We start from the raw sequence: 20,217 nt of genomic DNA on the forward strand, positions 1-20,217 counted from the left end.
AGACTGTATGATTTTAAAAATGCCATTATTTTAAAATAAAGACAGATAGCTATCTAAGCACTTAAGCTTGACTCAAATAGTAATTTAGCAGGGAACTAATAAGCATTTATGGTTAATATAACTTACGAGGATATGCCAAATTAGCTGCAATGCTATTTAGTAATCTGAACTCAGAAAACTTAGAATTCCTACTTTCTGGTAAAATATACATAGTCTTAATATTTTGTATAAGCTTACTTTTCATTAGTTTGAGTCAAGCGATTGCTTAAATAGAGCTTAGGGAGCAGAATATATATATATATGAATGGCTATTAGAAAAACTGAGTCAGCGTTGACTCTGTTAAATAGCAAAAGGATGTTTTAGTTTTTTAACATTTTGAACTTCAATAATGAGGGTCTTTGGTATTGAGGAAGTTACAGCTTATGTTCCTATTTTTGTTTTCAGAGGTAAACAATTCTAGTTTTTTTTTTTTTTTTTTTTAGATTTTTTTTTAATGCATACAAGAACTGGCTTGTTGGTCAGAGGTGCAGGGGGCGGTAGTATTCACCAGAGACAGAGTGGGGAGCAGAACAGGCGTATCTACTGAAATCCACTGCTGAGGGGAGCAGTGGGTGAGACAGGAGAGGTCTGTTGTGCCATGTGGGTTAGCTCCCTGGCCAGGGATTGAACTCATGTTGCAGTGGCTGGCAATAGCTTGATAGTACTGAGCCTTTAACCCCTGTGCCACCAGGGAGGCCCTAAACAATTCTAGTTTTTAAATTCAAATGTCTAGAACAGAACTATCCAATTTACTATCCACATATGGCTATTTAATTTTAAATATAATTAAATAAAATATTCAGTTCTCCAGTTGCACTAGCACATTTCAAGTCTTTGATAGCTACATGTGACTAGTGACTGTGATTTTCTAGAGTCTTCTCAGGTCAACACAATTTATATTACAGTGATAATTCCACATGGGTGGTATAGTGCCTAAGAGGCTCAGAGAGCTTACCAAAAAAGGTAAATTCAGTCAGTCATCAAAATTGTCTTGTTCCTACTTGTTCTTCTCAATGCCTTGAGTTTTGGTGGAAACTTTCTTTATCTGGATTAAAGTTATGATTGTTTTTATTTGACTTCTCTGGCTATAAGTTTAATTGTTTCTCCCCCTACCCCCACTCCCCCCCCCCACCAGACTGTGCAATGCTTACTAGACAGTGGTGCTGATATTAACAGACCAAATGTATCAGGAGCCACTCCACTGTACTTTGCTTGCAGGTATGATATTTTACATTTCCAGATTGTTCTCATTAAAGAATGCTATATGTGTATATATATATATATATATATACACACATACACACACACACACTCTCTATTTCCAAACACCAACATTTCTGTTTATTTTCTAAAACTATCTTGTTTTCCCACAAATACTATGTTCCTTTTTAAGTTAAGGTATAGTTTTATATTCTGTTACTTAACTGCATGAGGAAAGTGTTTTTTTATTTTATTGCCACTTATGGGGGGATTTTGATGAACTAGATTAAGATTTATGATTAGTTAATGAGTAATAAAAAAGACTATCCATAATCAAGTAACTTTCATAGTTTATTACACTTTATCTTAGCCAATAGATCAAGAAGTGATCATAGTTCACTTGATTAAGTGACCAGATCAGTTACAGGAAAAGCTATTAATGTGTATCTTGGTCCAGAGCCTTGTCTTTACTTTCTATGTATTGTAACTTTGAAAACTGTCTTGAATTATTTTTGTTATAAAGTTAATGAATTGTTATTTTTGTACTTCTGTCTTCATTTTCTTGATTCACCCATGTAATAAATGTTGTTAGCATTCACCATATACTATGCACTATTATCAGCATTAGTGGTACAGTAATAAAGTCCTTAAAGAACTAACAATATAATATTTATACTCATGTTCACCACCACACACACGTGCATGTGTGCATGCACACATGTCCACAGTCACACAAACTATGTTAGTGAATGTAGTTTTCCGTTAGCAACAATACAGTAGCAATTCTTCTCTCTGGTTTAGATGATATGACTTACAATATTTATTTAGGGCCTTAAATTTAGTTATAACTGAAAGAGTTATAATTTCTGATTTTGCTTCTACTAAAAGAACAATCAGAGACAGTATGTGAATAAAAGAGTCATTCTAGGTTAAACTAAATATTGTCCAGAGAAGTCAAACTGAGTGGGCTGATGGAAGTTGGAAGCTAACAGTTTTGGCTCATTAGTCCCTATCCTGCCCCATTCTCTTTCTTTGTTATTTGTCTTTCTCCTTCCTTTTTTAGAGCTTTACAAAAGTAGTAAAATGCCATAAAATGTATTCTTGTTTTTGTATTGAGGGGTTTTTTGGAGACTTAGATGTTTGTGATAGGAAGAAGGTCAGGCTAGAGTTTAGAAGGAAGTGATTGGAAATAAAAATGAAGCATAGTCTGAGTAGCATCTCCTTAGCCCAGAATACTATGCTGTATTACAGGTAGTATGTTCCAAGCTCATGTTTAAGATTTAGATAATTTTCTTATCTACATAGTGAAAACTTTCACTTAAAAGTTTTCCTGATTACCGAGGATGTAGTTTAACCTTCCTCTTTTAATTAAAATTAATCTTATGTTGATTCATAGTAATTGTCCATATTTAATAAAGACTTTAAATTAAAAATACTCTATTTTTAACTTGGTTCTATTTCTGTACAGTCATGGTCAGAGAGACACAGCACAGATTCTTCTACTACGAGGAGCCAAATATCTGCCAGACAAAAATGGAGTAACTCCTCTGGATTTATGTGTACAGGTATGTTAGTTATATTCTTACCCCCCTTAACTTTATTTATTTATTTATTTTGCCCCTTAACTTTATAGAATCTGAGGCTGGTAAAATCATCTTTTTTCCTTAATTCCTCATATTGAGAAAATTATGGTCTATAAAAGGAAGTGTGACATGGGGATGAAATAAGAAATACATATTGGCCTTCATCCTGTTTCCTGACACAAGAGCTCCTAAGAAGATCCTTGCTCTCTCCTGTGGGGTATATGTGTCTTTTTGAATAAGTAACTGAATGTTTCAGAGATGCTCAGGATGTGGGCTAGTTGCCAGAAGAACCAACCTGTGATTAGAGTACAGCCCTACCCTTGACTCCTGGGGCAGAGATGGAATCCAGTTACCAATGGACTGAATTACCAGTGATTTAATCATCCTTGCCCGTGTAATGAAATTTCCATAAAAACCCTAAACTGAGTTTTGAAGAGCTTCCAAGTTGGTGAACACATCAAAATGCTGGGAGGGTGGCATGCCAAGGAGGGACCATGAGAGCACTGTGCCCCTTTACATAGACCTTGCCGTATGCCTCCCCTCTTCCATTTGGCTATTTCTGAGTGGTCTCTCCTATAATAAACAGTTAATAGTAAGTAAGTTTTTTCATGAATTCTGTGAGATGTTCTAGCAAATTATTGAGTAAGGAGGTGGTTGTAGAAACTCAGAATTAGTGGGACTGTCCTGTGTGGTCTGCATTACTTTCGGCAGTGTCAGAATTGAATTAAATTATAGGATACCACACAGAACTGGAGAATTGCTTGATGTGGAAATTAGGCATCAGACAGGTTGTGTGTAGAGGAAATAATTTTCCTTTAGTAACTTTGTTTTTATTTTTATTTATTATTTTTTTTTAAACATTTATTTATTTATTTATACAAGCACTGGGTACAGTCAGAAGCGCGGGAGGGTGAGAGAATTCACCAGAGCCAGAGCGGGGAGCAGAGCAGGCAGAAGGACCAAAGTACACTGCTGAGGGGAGCAGCGGGCGGCAGGAGAGGTCTGCGCGCCATGTGGGACCCTCCTCCAGTGGCCGGGGAGCAGCCGGGATCGAACTGGCGCTGCAGAGGCTACGGGGCAGCTTCGCAACCCAGCACTCAACCGCTGCGCCACCGGGGAGGCCCGTAACTTTGTTTTTAAACTTAGATAATTTTAAATCTTTTTTCAGGGTGGATATGGAGAGACTTGTGAAGTATTAATTCAGTATCACCCTAGACTTTTTCAGACAATTATTCAAATGACACAAAATGAAGATCTCCGAGAAAACATGGTAATGTAATTGTGCTGGTATCTTGTAAATGAGCTAGCTTAGTTCATGCATAGGGTATATAACATTTTACAAATATGCTTAGTAATTTTATTTATTATTTCAACTATTTTTGATAATTTGAATTTGCTTATCTGCTTTCTAGAATAAATATGAATTATATAAATATTAATAAACTTGCTATTAATATTTGACTCTGAATCTTCTGGCCTTTTGGTCTTTGGTTTCTCCTTAAGATAATTAAAATAGTCTCCATACAAGAAGCAATCTACGGTGAAATTTCATATGATTGGTAATCACTAGTTTACTGAACTCTGTGTTTGTAATAGCTCTATGCTACTCTTTGGAAAATTACAGAATTTAAACTTCTTTTAAGTTCATAAGCTAGAATTAATTTTCCATAAATAAACTTGGTGATTTTTTTTTCCTACCTCTTTATTTTTATTGCCTTTTTTACCTTGGTAATTTTGAACAAAGATTATATGTCATCTTATCTCTCTATTAGTTTTTGAATTTATGCAAGGCAAAATAAATGTAAAGAACTCGACTGCAGTTATTTAACTTTAGAATACTTATTAAACTGTTATCTGTTTATTTTTAATGTCGTAATTGATTATTATATATTCACTTTTTTATTGATAAAATATTTAGTTACGGCAAGTTCTGGAACATTTGTCTCAGCAGAGTGAAAGCCAGTACTTAAAGATTCTAACAAGCCTTGCTGAAGTTGCCACAACAAATGGTCATAAACTGCTTAGGTAAGTGTTTCATGATAAGCAAATCAATAGATAGCAATATCTGTCACCTTTGTCTCCTTCTAGGTTTTTCTGGGAATAGTTTATTTTGTTGGATGCTTTTTGTCAGTGGTGAGATTTGCTATGTTTGTTTTTTCTTAAAGGACCTGGGCAATCAAATATTTCTGAGAAATTTTAGTTTCTTTAGATAAAAATGGAGACTGACTTAAGTGGATTTGGGCTTATGTGTCTAGCATTTTATAAAATGATTGCCTTGTCTGTTCAAGTTAGTGAAATATACATAAAGAAGATTCAAGAAAGTAGTTTAGGGATTATGATCACTTTGTGATTTATAAAACTTGGTACAGGTAACTACTGTTTAATCTCTCAGTATGCCCTCATAATTTCCATAAAGTTTTCTCCCTGAACTGTCCCACTCAGTTCAGTTCTTTATTCTTTCTAAAACATTGTGTGATTTTAGTGACTCATCACTAAGTCAGTGGAATTGATGCCTTTATTTTACTTACATTGATATATATTACATGTTACCTGCAACTATATATTTTTTAGCCACTCCAGTAGCCATCAGAAATGGTTAATGTGTTATGATTTATTAGCTTAGAAATTTGGCTCACTTCTACTTTGGATGCTTTCCCTTTTGAAATTTTCTTTTCACTGCTACTCTTAATACATCCACATTCTTAGAATAGGTTGTGTATTTCTCTCAATCTATATAGATGCAACTGGACATTCTTCCTCCAAACTTTACACTGCTTCTGTGAATCAGTTACATTGTCAAATACATTATATTAATCCTTTATTTCTGTCTTCTTTTGAATGTTTCATGTATTTCACACCAGAATCACATTATGTACTATTTACTTAAAAGGACCTTTGCTAAATCCCTTCATGGTACCAAAGTCACCGTGAGTTCTGTTAACCATTAAGTCTTTCTACAGCAGTTCTACTCTATACCATCTGCTAATTAAAAAACAAACAAACAAACAAAACACAACTCTATTTCTACCTTAGAAATATTTTAGACTGTCTATTAGATTCATTGATTTTCAGTTGTATATAATGCTTTCCTCTTTCATTTGATTAGACATTTATAAGATTCTGACATACTAATTGAAATCATGGGGTGTGGAGTCTCCCAGACTGACATTAAAGTCTAGACTTCACCATTTACTTTGTGACCTCTGCAGTTAACTCTTTGGAGTTTCCATTCATCTCCTATCATCTAATACTATTTTTTGAGTGTCTGTTACCCATCAGTCCATTTGTTAGGTGATTGTGAATAAAATAGACAAGCTCTCTCCCTATATTTAATTCACAATCTAGTCAGGATTTTATTTCCTTGTTGGAAGGTGGTAGTAAATATTTTAAGTAGTAAATATCTTAAATAAGAATGAAATGCTAGTGTGTAGTAAAATGTCAAGCATTGTGTTGGCACAATAGAGATGATGGTTATATCACTGAGATACAGTTGACACTGACAAAAGTATGATAATTATGATATTTAGATTCCATTGTGTAATAAAATACTTCTTACCTTAAGGTAACTCATAAAGTGTTCCCTAGATCAGATATTTAAATCATATTTGCATATGGTAATATTGCAGGGGAAATCAAATTTACACCTTTCTCATAGAATTTGAGTCATTATAGTTAACTTTTCTAAGAATTTCAATACAATGAATATCCCCTCTGATTTGGCGTTATCAAACTGGAATACTTAGAAGTAGATACCCCCATTAGTAATACTTATTTTTCAGTCTTAAATAATAACACTATTTTAAAGGATAAAAGTGTCACGCAGAAGATTTTAATGAGCTGGGTGAAATACATTTAGAAAAGATAGGATAGGATACACTTTCATGATTAAATTTACATAACCATATCATTCTGGCAAGAGGTTTATGCAACATTTTTCTTTGGTTTAACAGTTGTACTACAAGGTAACGGTTGCTAGAGTTTTCAAAATAACTGGGTTGTACAACAAAAACAATTTTTGAGATCTGTCCTTTGATCAAATATAGATTTGACCTAACTCCTACAGTTTCTTTAGGAAAGCATATTGATTGATATTCATAATATTGGATTCCCTAGGGCTTTCTGATTTGTCAAAGAAAGTTTAGATTATGTTCAATATGATTTAGTGTTAAATTAAAATTTTTTTTTTCCATGGTGGGGTATGTTTCCTATATATATATGTGTGTATATATATATTTATATATATGCATGTGTGTGTTTTTTGAGTCATTAGATAATCCATCTTAGAACTATCCTGATGCAGATAGTAACTTGAAGCCATTTTAGTTTGTGAATGTTAAATATGTGAACAGTTGCTTACTATTCTGGGGTGAGCAGGGGATTTGAATTATGAATAAAACGAGATTTTAGCCCCTTTGTTAAAATGGTTGAATTTGTTAAAACAATTGGGTCAGCCTAAGAATACAATCAACATTTCTACCATTGCTTCTCTTTGAAATGTACTGTTTCTTTTTTTTTTTTAATAAGATTTATTCATTTATGCATATAAGAACTGGGGTACAGGCCAGAGGTGTGGGGGTTGAGAGGATTCACCAGAGACAGGGTGGGGAACAGAACAGGCAGATTGACTGAAATACACTGCTGAGGGGAGCAGCGGGCGAGTCAGGAGAGGTCTGCCAAGCTCCCTGGCCAACCAGGGATTGAACTCGTGTTGTAGTGGCTTAGGACAGCTTCATAGGTTGCATCTTAACCCTTTGTGCCACCAGGGAGGCCCGAAATGTACTAAGTTCTAAAGAATAACTTTAATTTACAAATACAATTTTGCAAATGCAACCTGGATATTGTCTTGAAGTTGGTAATTCAAGAAACCAACTGTTATGCAATGGTGAATAGCTTCTTTATATTTTATACTTTGGTCATTGGTTATATTTTGGTTGTTTAAAAATTAGTGATTAAGGGGCCTGCCTGGTGTCACAGGGGTTAAAATCTCAGCACTGTCAAGCTATCACTAGCCACTGGCATGAGTTTGATCCCGGGCCAGGGAACTAATCCACACAGCAAAGCAAACCTCTCCTGTCTTGCCCTTTGCTCCCCTCTCAGCAGTGTATTTCAGTATATCTGCCTGTTCTGCTCTCTACTCTGTCTCTGGTGAATCCTCTCACTCTCCCTCTCCTCCGCATTTCTGGCCTACACCCCAGTTCTTGTATGCATAAATTAGAAAAAAATCTTAAATGACATTAGTGATTAATACTTGTAGTTCAAATAGTATATTTTGGCAATTTCCTGTTAAACAAAACATTCCATCCCTATCATTTTAAGAAAGGGGTTTTACTTATTTTCTGAAACAGATGGACAGTTTGATTTGAAATAAATATTTTAAGATATAATTTGTTTTACTTTATCTAATCTTTTCATATTTTAATTTTTTCTTAGCTTGTCTAGCAATTATGATGCTCAGATGAAGAGTCTTTTAAGGATTGTGAGGATATTTTGTCATGTCTTTCGAATTGGCCCATCCTCTCCCAGTAATGGAATTGATATGGGCTACAACGGGAATAAAACTCCAAGAAGCCAGGTGTTCAAGGTCAGAAAAGTATATGACATTGTTAGGAAGCTAGACATAAGAGATGACTTTGACAAGCATGCATTCATTAATCAGGAACCTCGTTAACAGGATATAAGATTGCTTCATACCCATATCACTTTTTAAGCTAGATGCTCCTTTCTCCTTCTTAGCAGCAAGTCTTAAATGGTTAGCTTTCTATATTTTTCTTACAAATAAACTTTTAATTTCATTAGTGTTTTTTATTCTAAGGGTAAAGAGGGGACCCTGGGTGGCGCAAGGGGTCAAGCACAGCATCACGAAGCTATCTGCAGCACAAATTCAATCCCCGAGTTCTATCCCTGGTTGGCCAGAGAGCTATCCACATAGTGCAGCAGACCTCTCCTGTGTCGCCCACTGCTCCCCATAGCAGTGTATTTCAGTCAGTCTCCCTGTTCTGTTCCCCATTCTGTTTTTGGTGAATCCTCTCACCCCCCACACCTCTGGTCTGTATCCTAGTTCTTGTATTCATGAATAAATCTTTAAAAAAAAAAGGGTAAAGATATTTAATGTTTAAATCTAATTTTGTATCTCATGTTTAAATCTAAGATTTCTTTCATTTACTGGGTTTACTAAAAGTCCCTCGGACCACTTTGGAGGAATATTTGAGATGATAACCTCATAAATTATTTTGTATTGCTTCAGCTGCTGCTGCTTTGTAATCACATTTATGGATTGAAAATCCCTTGAAAGAATGATACCATATAAAACCCAACACTGTGTTGTTGTTTTAAAAAATTAAAATTTTATGTAGCAAACAAAATGAACATGGCTGTAATTGCTAATGTTAATGCTTTTTGTGTCATATTTTTAGATTTTGGACAAATGTGTAATTTAATAACTTTTCCTGTTTCTTTTTAATGCATTTTAATGTATTTCAACAGATTTTCATAGTGCAAAATTATCTTTGGGTTCATGAAGACTTGTATTCCTTTTAATAGTCTTTTGAGTGTAAATATAGGTTACCTATAAATATAGGTTACCCTATATGTTTTTATGTGCCACTTCCTTGAAAGTTGCTTGTGATCAGCAGCTTGTGATCAGCTGTGTAAAATTTTAAGTTACATTAATGATCTGTGCTGTTTGTTTTCCTGCATGGAAAAATTTTGCCAGATCCTAAAAATAAATCCTTTGCAAGTATTTTGACACTAGTAGATTCTTTAATACCTAGATTAGGTATGATAATCATCTAGAGAGGTATAGACACAAGTGTCTGTCATCTGTTTGCCTATTTAACTTTTTAGTTATTGTCTGTGTATGCTTATATGTATCTTTTTTTCTCCTGTTCTGCCACCTTCTGGAAGATGAAAGCTATGCATCTTCTTATGATTAAAATTTTGGCTTTTCACATACTTTCTTAACACTAGCTAGAAGTGATAGCTTACTGTTTTTGTACAATTTGTATCTGAATTATTATTATTTTTTTTTGTATCTGAATTATTGACCCACTGTTTTGTCAGAGCTGCTTTTGATGAATTTTACTGCTCAGTCATTTGCATTATATGATGCTGTTCTTACTATGTTCTGGCATGATTTGCACTTTTAGTTAACTGAATGTACTCCTGATTTGATCCTTTCTGTTCACTTATAATGATGAGTAGAAAATCAAATTAGGTACAGATATAGTCCTCAGTAGTCAACATTTGGAAACTGAGAAAGATTGAGAAAGTTTTAAGTTTAATATATTGTGTATAATATACTCACTATTAACTGGTCTTTTTTGTTGTTAAAATTTGAATATCTTATCTGTTTTCTAATGATACCAGAATATATGTATGTATTAAGTAGCCTTAGGCTTCTAATGCTTGATTTTAATGTTAGTTTTCTACCTAGCTGGTGAGTACATAAACTGTAGAAAAGAATGTCATTTTTTCCTTTAGCTTGGCTAATTTTTAAAAACATTGACAAGTATTACTTTTAAGTAATAGTCCTTTCCCATCTGTTTTAGGAATTAAATGTGGATTCTTTAGAGGATGGAAAAAATATAATTATAAAAATAGAAACAACATTGTCATCACATAAGGTCTTTTATGCATTGTTGGGTGATTTCTGTGTAAAAATCTTAGCTGTTTTCTGGGTTGTTTCTGTGTTAGGCTGGAGCCAACCATTTTAATTTTTACCACATTTTGTCTAAAGTAGCAATTGATCACTACTTTCCATTTCATTAACTAGGTACTCTTAGCATGTCACTTTATTGTTAGGATGGACTAATGGGTTTTCCATTAAGAATGAGTGGGTTTATAGGCCATGTGTTTTTAGTAGGTGAAATTGTTTAACTTCCTGTTATTAGTTTTCTGATTTATTTTAGAAGTCTTTCAAGTTAATGTTAACACTTAGCCATTTTTTTAGTGTTAAGAGATTTTTATCTAGTACTTTGGAACTTTGGAGCATCTAATGGAGAAGGTAGTGCTGGTTATTAGGGCCGGGTGAGCATGGGGAAGAAAATTTAGACTTCCTGAATCTTGTGTGTGTGTGTTATTTTTTGTGACTAGTAAGCTGTAACTGTTAATGGTTGCATAGAATTATTATTGGAAACATTTGGAAACTGAGAAAGATTGAGAAAGTTTTAAGTTTAAGAGCTTATGTTTGTGTTGTGGCTTTTGATTATCAACTTGAGCATTTTCAGACTAATAGAGGATTTCATGATACTATTAATAAACATATTAGTAATGCTTTCCTGTCAAATATATACCTTACCTCAGCACATAGGTCTCACAAAATTTTTTAATTGTCCTGCAGGTTTTGGATTATATATTTTAATTTTGAAATATAACTTCAAATGTTTTGAATATCTTACATAATAGTCCTATCATTGTTTCTAAATGTAGACTGTAATTCTGTGAAGATCACTCAAATATGAAATGCAGCAGTGTTTTCAGTGTCAAGATGCCTGCTACTATTTCCATAATTTTGACTCAATTTTTAGTAATAATTGGTATGTACTTTGCTTTGTATTCTATTTATGTTTTTTTATCATCATTTATGAATATAGAAAGTATAGCTATGGTTAGCGATGGTTTATTTTTATTTTCTGAAATTTACTTCCATACTCTTTGTGACTGGTATCATAGTTAGAAATTAAAGTTTTTTCATAGTATTCTTTTCTTGTCATTGAGGAATGAATTTTCTGAACTAATCTTCAAAGAGACAATTTCCTAGGTAAAAATACCTCAAAGATAAAATGGGAATTAGTTCTAGTGCATGTGTGAATAAAGAACGAAAAAGTGGGAAGAAAAAACCGAGTTATGAGTTGGGCTTACTACTTCTTTTCTTCCTCTTTTTCTTCTACTCTTTATTGTGCTGCTTACAGAAAAGTCTTTCTAGCTTTTCAACAAACCTTTAATGTCACAATCATTTTTGCACAAATCTGGCTTTTATGCTATTTCTGCGTTATTCAAAATTGGTCTTTAATTTTTGCACACTGGCAGTATTTGCAGGTAGTATGGTTGTAGGTTCAGGCTCAGCACTCTCAATGTTCTCAGGAGCAGCAGGTATCATTTCCTGCATTGGGCTTCCTCTTCCTCCAGTGTGTTGACTTTCTAAGGATTTAGCCTTTCTCATTTATTTCTTTTTCCTTTTTTCCCCAAGCAGTTTTATATCACCATCTGTTCTTTCTATTTTAGAAGTTTGCTTTCTGATGTAAAAGTAAATTGCTTTGTTAGTATAGAAAGTTATTTCTCATCTGTTGGAGCAGGTTTAATGTTTTGCTCATGAAGAGAAACTATAGATTCAAACTTGGATCATGGTGAGAATAAGATCTTCTCAGTGAAGGTATCATACCAGTGTTTATGGCTGCTGGTGATCGTTGCTATTCCATTAAGTAGTTCAGGGAACCAGAATCTTCCAATGGCTGTTCTTAACCATGAAAAGCCCTCTTTCTGGGGAAGAGGATTGCTCACTTTAGCCTTGAGAGCATATAATTAGTTTCTTACTTTGCTTATCTGTCTACCTAGTACTTGCTAAGTATTTGTCGAATTAATAAACTTTATTTTGGTGGTAGTGGAGTGGAGGGGTTGTTTTGTTTTTCACTTTCTGGTTTAATGTTTAAATAAGGCTTATGGGTGATTTAATTATTTGCAAATTCAATAAGTAAAATAGTCTCAAAAATAGAATGTTCTGGAAACATGAAGAAAGGCTGAAGATACAACTGTGGAGGGATCTGTTAGATAATAATGAAAATAATTTCTTAATAGAGCAAGTTATTTAAATATTTTCTAAGGTTCCAAATACGGTTATATAATATATTCTCTTTCCATAGTGATCTTTGAAAGTTAGAGTTACTTTTAGTTAAAATATTGTAAGGAAGGTACTTTCTTAAGTACATGGCCTAGTTTATAGCATTCTGTGACCATAGAATCTAAAAGTAAGATTACCTTTTACATTAAGTTGCATAAGACTGTATCATTGTCACTGGGAATATTTAAAATAATGTAGGAATGACAAACCATTTAACTACTATCTCTCCTTCCCCCTTTAACTATTAATCTTTATTTGGTATTAAAAATGTTCTAGCACATCTTTCCCTCAGATCCCCAGCTTTATTGAAATATAATTGACATATCTAACATTCTATAAGTTTAAGGTGTATAGTGTGATTTCATATATACATGTATACTGTTAAATGTTTGCCAAAATAAGCTTATTTAACATGTCATTCACCTCATATAATTACCATTTTATTGTTATAGTAAGAACATTAAATCTCTACTTTCTTGGTAACTTCCAAGTGTACAATAAAGTAACAATAACTCTAGTAAAATGTTGTCCATTATATCCCCAGTAATGGGCCTTAATAGCAGTTGAGCATTTATATTTCTATTTGTGTTAAAAAACCAATTATTAGAGATAATGTATGTATGTTATGTTCTTTAGTAATTAATCCTGTTTTAGTGTTTGTAGTCACATAATATTTAAAATATAGGATTTCATTTGCTGTTAATTTACAAAAGGCTTTTCATTATTCTTGAAAGGAATATTTAAAGAGTGTAGAATTTAAAAAGTTTACCTTCTCCCCATCTTTCTCTAAACTGTTAATCTTTACTTGGTTGGAATTAATAATTTGTTAGTCAGTTTTGATAGTAGTTATTAGACACAGATTTTATGTGTGTGTATGACTATAAATGTCATATTTAAAATTTTTTTGCTATCAATTGTGAGAATTTTAGGAGTTACCTGTAAGGAAAATAGTATAATCAACTAAACTGTTTATTCGGTTCCTTAGGCATTCTCATTTTATTAATTTAAAAAAACACATACTAATTGAAAGCTGTTGAACTCATACAATATATTGTATGTATAATGTAATGTATGCTTTTCAAGCAAAATCTTTGAAAACTTTTAAAAGAAGAAAGATTGCTTATAAAGGTTTTGTTAAATTTTAGTTTTTACTGTAATTGAAGCAGTTATTTATATGACATTCATATGCTTTTGTTATTTACCTTTAGGCATTACTTTCACATTAACTTGGAAGGTAGAAATTTAGAGTGAATTTTCTCTTTTATAATATTTATTTGTTGATGTGAGTTTTTATCCTGGAGTTAAGAATGATTTTTAAAAGACACCTTTCTTTTTCTCTTAGCCTCTTGAATTACTTTGGCACTCATTAGATGAATGGCTAGTTTTAATAGCTACAGAACTGATGAAAAACAAAAAGGACACAGCGGATATCACCTCTATTTTACTGAAACAAAAAGGCCAAGATCAGGATAGGACTTCCATTCCTCCATTTGAACCTCCAGGACCTGGGAGCTATGAAAATCTATCCACCGACACAGGGGAATCTAAACCAGATGCTCTTGGAGGGAAACAGGAAGCTAGTGCAGACTGTCAGGATGTTATTTCTATGACAGCTAACCGGCTAAGTGCTGTCATTCAAGCCTTTTACATGTGCTGTTCTTGTCAGATGCCTCCAGGGTAAGACGGTTTCTGCTTATTATTTCCTTCTCTGGTAGGTGAAGAAAAGCTGTAATTTTTTGTAATTCCAGTAACAACAATTTGTTGATTTTAGTTTCTGTTCGCTCTTGTTTTAGATACTCATATGAATCTAGAATTAGTATGAACTATTTGAATTATAACTATCAAGTAAGTTATTAGCATATACAATTGGCAGAATGTCACTTTGTATAGAATCAATTATGTATTCAAAATGTGTAAGGTCAAAGATACTTAAAATTTCAAAGTTTTATAAAAAGTCATTAGTTTATATCTAGTCTGTTAATGACAAGTTACAATTTTTCATCTTACAAATTGACTAGGCATGCCTCAGTTTCCTAAATTTTTAAAGATGATTCAAACCCAAATTCTATTTTTTTCACCTAAGAACCAGCTCAATTCAATACATAGTTATCAAATTTGTTGTATCACCTCTTTTGTCTATGTTTTCTGATTGTTTTCGCCCTTCCACAGAATGACTTCGCCCCGTTTCATTGAATTTGTCTGCAAACATGATGAAGTTTTAAAGTGCTTTGTTAACAGGTAAGGCTCTCTGGGACTTAAATAGACTGCCTTTCAGCTTTTTCTTTCTCTACTTTAGCATTCATCTTAATAGAAAAAAAATGTTACATTTGTTATAACACTAACCCAAAAATACTCAATGATAAGTGAAAATACAGTAACTGTGGACTAATGTTTTCCTTCTGTTTCAGTATTTATATATTTGAATTTGTTTCACTTGGTACTACTCATCCTTCCCGTCTCATTTAAACAAAGTTTATTTTTGTTTTAGAAATCCCAAAATTATATTTGACCACTTTCACTTCCTCCTTGAATGTCCTGAATTGATGTCAAGATTCATGCATATCATAAAGGCACAGGTAGACATTTCTTTTAATTTTGTTATTAGTCTGTCTAACGAAAATTAATTTTTGAAATTAGAATAATGTTTAGCAAAGAAATTTATTATACTTGAGATTTCCTGTTGTAGAGGAATGAAATTACTTTATTCTTTAGTTTATGGAGTTAACTTAGTATGTTACTTCAGTATGAAGAGTAATTTTCTTCAAGAAATGAAGAATGCCTACTATGTGCAAAAGCTTGTGTAAAGACAGCAGAACATGTTGCCATTTTTCCTGAAATGAGTTTCATGGAATACCAGCCAGGGCTAATGGTCCTTGAGAAAAGAGTTTTACCCCTAAATACATTTGGGAAATGGAATACATGAGCTGTTGGGGGTTTATAAATAATGTAGAAGCTTGATAAAGGGTTTGAGAAACCCTTTGGTTAAAAAAAACAATGATTTATCTTTTGTTAATCTTCCAGACTTACTTGTCCTGAGAACTTATTCCTTACCAGGTTCATTCCACATTTCTCATGTCTTGTGAAGTGTGCTAGGAACAGGCTTTTTTTTTTTTTTTTTGCTACTTAACCAGTTTGTGTGACTTTGGGCATGTTTCTAACATCTTTGAACCTTGGTTTCTTCATCTGTAAAGTAGAGATAATGATACCAACCATATAAAGCTATTGTGAAGAAGATGTTTTAACTAGTGACTGATATATAAGTTCAATAAATAGTTGTTTTAGAGACAGAAAGTGTATCTTCTTTCTCTAAGTGGATCTTAATTCAGCCTATCAGGGGAGATAATAAACACTCCAGTAAAATGTACTGTTATTTTAGGAGCTTAAGGGAAGAAGAACATGTTTCTGGCTGCTGCAGCAAAAGGAAATTTCTAATAGGTGGTGGATTTTAAGCCAGACTTAGAAAAACTCTGCAAAATTTTAATGGGAGTCAATGGGGATGATGGACCTGCTGGCTAAGGCATGTAGATCGAAAAGTGTATAACACTGCATTGACTGAAGCAGAAATTTTGTGTGGGTGAAGAATGAGATATGAATCTGAAAATGTAGGTTGGGGTCCTACTGTTTTGAGCCTTGATCACCACATTGAAGAATCTTCTTTGTAGACTTTTCAGGAACCATTGATAACTTTGCTTCAGGATGATGTGTTTAATTGTGGCAAAATCTGAGGAAATAACTTATCAGGAATGTGCATTGACTGGAGGCTATGGTTTGGTTAGTAGTCATAAGATAATAAATGCTGTATTTTTTTAAATGGATGCCATGTTTTTAGTTATTCATTATTTTTTGAGATATGTAACCTTACTGAGATAACATTAGTTTCAGATGTACAACATAAATGATATAATATTTGTATACACTGTAAATTGATCACCACAATAAATCTAGTTAACATCTTTATAGGTGTTTTTAAAAGTGTTTAGGGACACTGACTTTCTCAGAAGTTAAAGATAGCTAAGAACTAATTAATACAAAATTATAACGTATATAAATGTTCTTGACATCGGTTTAATAATATGAAAGACAGTATAATATGAGAGGCAGGGAGAAATAATGATACATTTTGAATATTCCCTTTAGATCAGCTACTATCAATTTGCTTTGAGTTGGTTATTTAATTTTCATAACAATCATGTGAGATGGGTACTCTTACTGAAGTTAAAGGAGTTAACTTCTTTTAGTTGTTTAGCTACTAAGTGGTTGAGCCAAAAGTCTGTAGTTCTTAACTTCATTTTCTTAACTTACATGGTGTGACTCCATTTTAGGGCAAATGAAATTATAAGTGGAAAAACTTAGTTTTTGAAAGAGATAGTTTGTTATTTTTTAATACTATCTCTGCTTTTCACTTTCTATGTGGACAGTTCAGGCAAAAAGTTTCTGCATTAGCTTTCCACCTTTTTGACTCAGAATGGGGATTTTGTTTCCTGACCAAAATGAGGAAAGGTACTACACACATAGTGGTGCCCTGATACATGATTTTGGAGTTTGGCTTGGTAAGTAAGGATGTCTGTATAGAAGCCCCAGGGATTCAGCATAGGTTTTGTGAGGTTTGTGAGTTAATTGAAGTACAGATATACAGAGGATATCTGTGTGAAGGGTGGAATAGATGCTCAGAGTAGTTTTATAGAAACCTGAGTTGGGTGGAACCCTCTTTGTGGTGAAGAGTCCATGTCACTGACAAGAAATTTGTGGGAAGGTGGGGGAGTGGACTTGTGGTTTTAATGTAGGTGGATGGGTGTAGAAAACCTGGCACTCATTTCTTGGTACACTAAATGCCATTCTCAGTGAACTAGGACTTGTTGGAGAATGGCTAATTCCAGGGCTGGATCAGGGAAAGTACAAGATGAGCATGGAACATCTTACTGTGTGCAAGAAAGTTGTTAGAATAATGGGATTTTGCTAAAATGACTCAGAAGCCAGCTTTAATGGACTCCACTGGACAAGTTTGAAATAATTTGAACATCAAAATAAATAATGATGGCAAAATATTATAAATAAAATCAGAACCCATGAATATATATATTCTGATAAAATTAATGAATATATGTCAAATTTAATGAGGGGTGGAATGTCTTTTCAGTTTCAAAGTATTTCTCTAGAGAATACTTACTAATTTTAAAGATTAAAAAGGAATTTTACAGTACAGAAGTTTGGCAGTGATCAAAGCAGACATACCAGTGTGCCAGAGGATAGGATGCACTAAGAAGAATATGGCATCACTTCTGTGATATTCTGCCAAAGATGCGCACTCTGAATTTTAGTCAGGAGAAAACTTCAGGCTAACTGTAGTTGAGGGGCAGTCTAAAAATAACTGACCTGTAATCTTTAAAAGCATTAAGTTTTAAAAGTATTACGGTTATACATTAATTCAAAAGGACACCTGCACCCCTGTGTTTATTGCAGCACTATTTACAATAGGTAAGCTATGAAAACAACCTGAAGGCCCCAAGATAGATGATTGGATCAAGAAGATGTATATATACACAATGGAATATTACTCAGCAATCAAAAAAGATAAACTCATGCCATTTGCAGCAACATGAATGGAGCTGGAAGGGATCACGCTCAGTGAAATAGGCTAGAAAGAAAAAGAAAAATACTGGATGGTTTCACTTGCAGGAGGAATGTAGGGGATTCCAAATAAGGGATTAGGGAAAAAATAAAGTAAAATCAAAATCAACAGGCACCTTTAAACCAGAGACATTCTGCGGGGGTTGGGGGAAGAGGGAGTTGGATCAAAACAGGGGTTGGAAGAGCACAAGGGACTATGGTGACGGTACGGGTGAATTGGTGGGTATTCCACGGAGACTATACCCGAGATGATAAAGCATACATTGTCTAAAAATGAAGCATGATGTAAAAAATATATAAAATAATTAAAAATAAATAAAAGTATCAAGGTTGTAAAAATTAAGAATAGACTGAAAACCTGTGCCAGAGTGACAGTTAAATGCAATTCATGAGTCATTAAGCTATGAGACATAATTGGTAAATTGATAAGACTTGAATTGGGGTCTAAGGATAAGATATAGTAATCTATTAGTAGAGTGGATCTCTTATTGGCAGTTTGCTTTCACATCAGGAGAAAAACTGTTTTGTACTCTACTGTGTTTAGAAATTTTCTGAAATGTTGGAGGCTGTTCCCATCCTTCATCCCCCCACCCCCCAATCAATACATAAAAACATCTACCTCTACTAAGGGATTGACTTCTTGTTCTGTTGGTGGCTTTCAGGTGGCCTGTAGTTAAAGGGAGAGACATTATGTATTGCTGTGCAGATGCTATTAAGAGGAGCCTCGTAATCTGCCCTGTTTTGTGAATTATTTTATGGAAATGCAAGTATTCATAAAGTTCACATACAAAAATGTGCCTTTTGGCTTTGTAGGTATATACATGTATGTGGATGTTTTAATCTCACAGATAACATTATTAGCTTTTAAAGGTAGCATTTTGTACCTTTTAATGTTCCATTTGAATTTTTAAAATTTGCCACTTGATTTCTTAGTTTACATTTTGCAGATAAAGAATGTAAATTAATGTTTAATATCTTATAATGGCAAGTAAGTTTACTCTCATTTTAAGTAATGCAATCACAATAATTTCACATTGTGAGTGATTTTAGGAATAACTCATTTTTATTGAGCATTGTGGATATTGAGTATTTTTACAAGTTATTTACCCACTTGGTACTGCATTTTCCTCTTCTGTAAGATGGGGACAAAACGAATCCCTTTTTTTCACAGTGATGTGAGAATTACTTGTGCAAATGCATGTAAAGTTCTTAAAATAGTATCTGGCTTGTAGGTATTTTAATTTATGATTATATTGTGACTATTTGCTTTATTTTCATTATTTCATTTAATTCTCACAATTCTTGAAGTCCCTATTTTACAGGTGGGAAAGCTAAAGTTTTAAGAGGATTACTAATTTCTCTATATTTATAAACCAGTAAGCGACAGAGCAAGGATATCAAACCATATTCGTCAGACTTCAAAGCCCATACCTAAATACATTAGAAATAAGTAGCATTAAAATTTCAAGAACTTTTTATCTAGTCCACTTGCTAAAAATGAAATAGTTCACTTTATATATGCCCAATAGTGAATAAAATAGCAGCAATGTTTTATTCAAAATGTGGAACACACTGTTAAAAGTGTGTACAAAATTATACGTTTTACTTTTAAAAAGGGACCATTTGCATTTTTCTTACTGAAAAGAGCAGATACTAAAAGGCAAAAATTAATCTCTTACCAGTTATTTTCATAATAATATTTATATTAAGAATTAGTACAAAGCAAACTTATGTTTAGCTTAGATGAAGAAATTTACTGTTGTCATTGAAAACTACCTGGAGGATAACCTCTTTGGGTTCTTAGCTATTGATTATATTTATCTCTTAAACTCTTGACTTTTGTAGTATTGTACCACCTTGGTGGTTCTTTGACTTTTTTATCTGTGTTTATCATTCTCTAATAAGCAAATTCTTCCTGACCTGTAGTTGTA

At 33.3% G+C, this 20,217-nt stretch overlaps 1 protein-coding gene across 5 annotated transcripts in view; it reads left to right on the plus strand.

Annotated features, from left to right (window-relative positions):
• HACE1 (HECT domain and ankyrin repeat containing E3 ubiquitin protein ligase 1) overlaps positions 1 to 20,217 on the plus strand; it is a gene marked incomplete at both ends in the record, with an annotated part of 68,742 nt that overhangs the window by 23,005 nt on the left and 25,520 nt on the right. For 3 of the 5 annotated variants that reach the window (XM_084228207.1, XM_084228209.1, XM_084228208.1), the window contains 7 exons: positions 2,709 to 2,805; positions 3,992 to 4,093; positions 4,742 to 4,848; positions 8,254 to 8,404; positions 14,001 to 14,335; positions 14,828 to 14,896; positions 15,147 to 15,234. In XM_084228207.1, coding sequence (XP_084084333.1) covers positions 2,709 to 2,805; positions 3,992 to 4,093; positions 4,742 to 4,848; positions 8,254 to 8,404; positions 14,001 to 14,335; positions 14,828 to 14,896; positions 15,147 to 15,234 — 949 coding nt within the window. Of the gene's footprint in view, positions 1 to 1,175; positions 1,259 to 2,708; positions 2,806 to 3,991; positions 4,094 to 4,741; positions 4,849 to 8,253; positions 8,405 to 14,000; positions 14,336 to 14,827; positions 14,897 to 15,146; positions 15,235 to 20,217 lie in introns of all 5 variants that reach the window. The other 2 variants (XM_084228205.1, XM_084228206.1) reach the window with 1 other exon arrangement.

This window comes from Talpa europaea (assembly GCF_964194135.1).
Source record: "Talpa europaea genome assembly, chromosome: 2".
Lineage (NCBI taxonomy): Eukaryota > Metazoa > Chordata > Mammalia > Eulipotyphla > Talpidae > Talpa > Talpa europaea.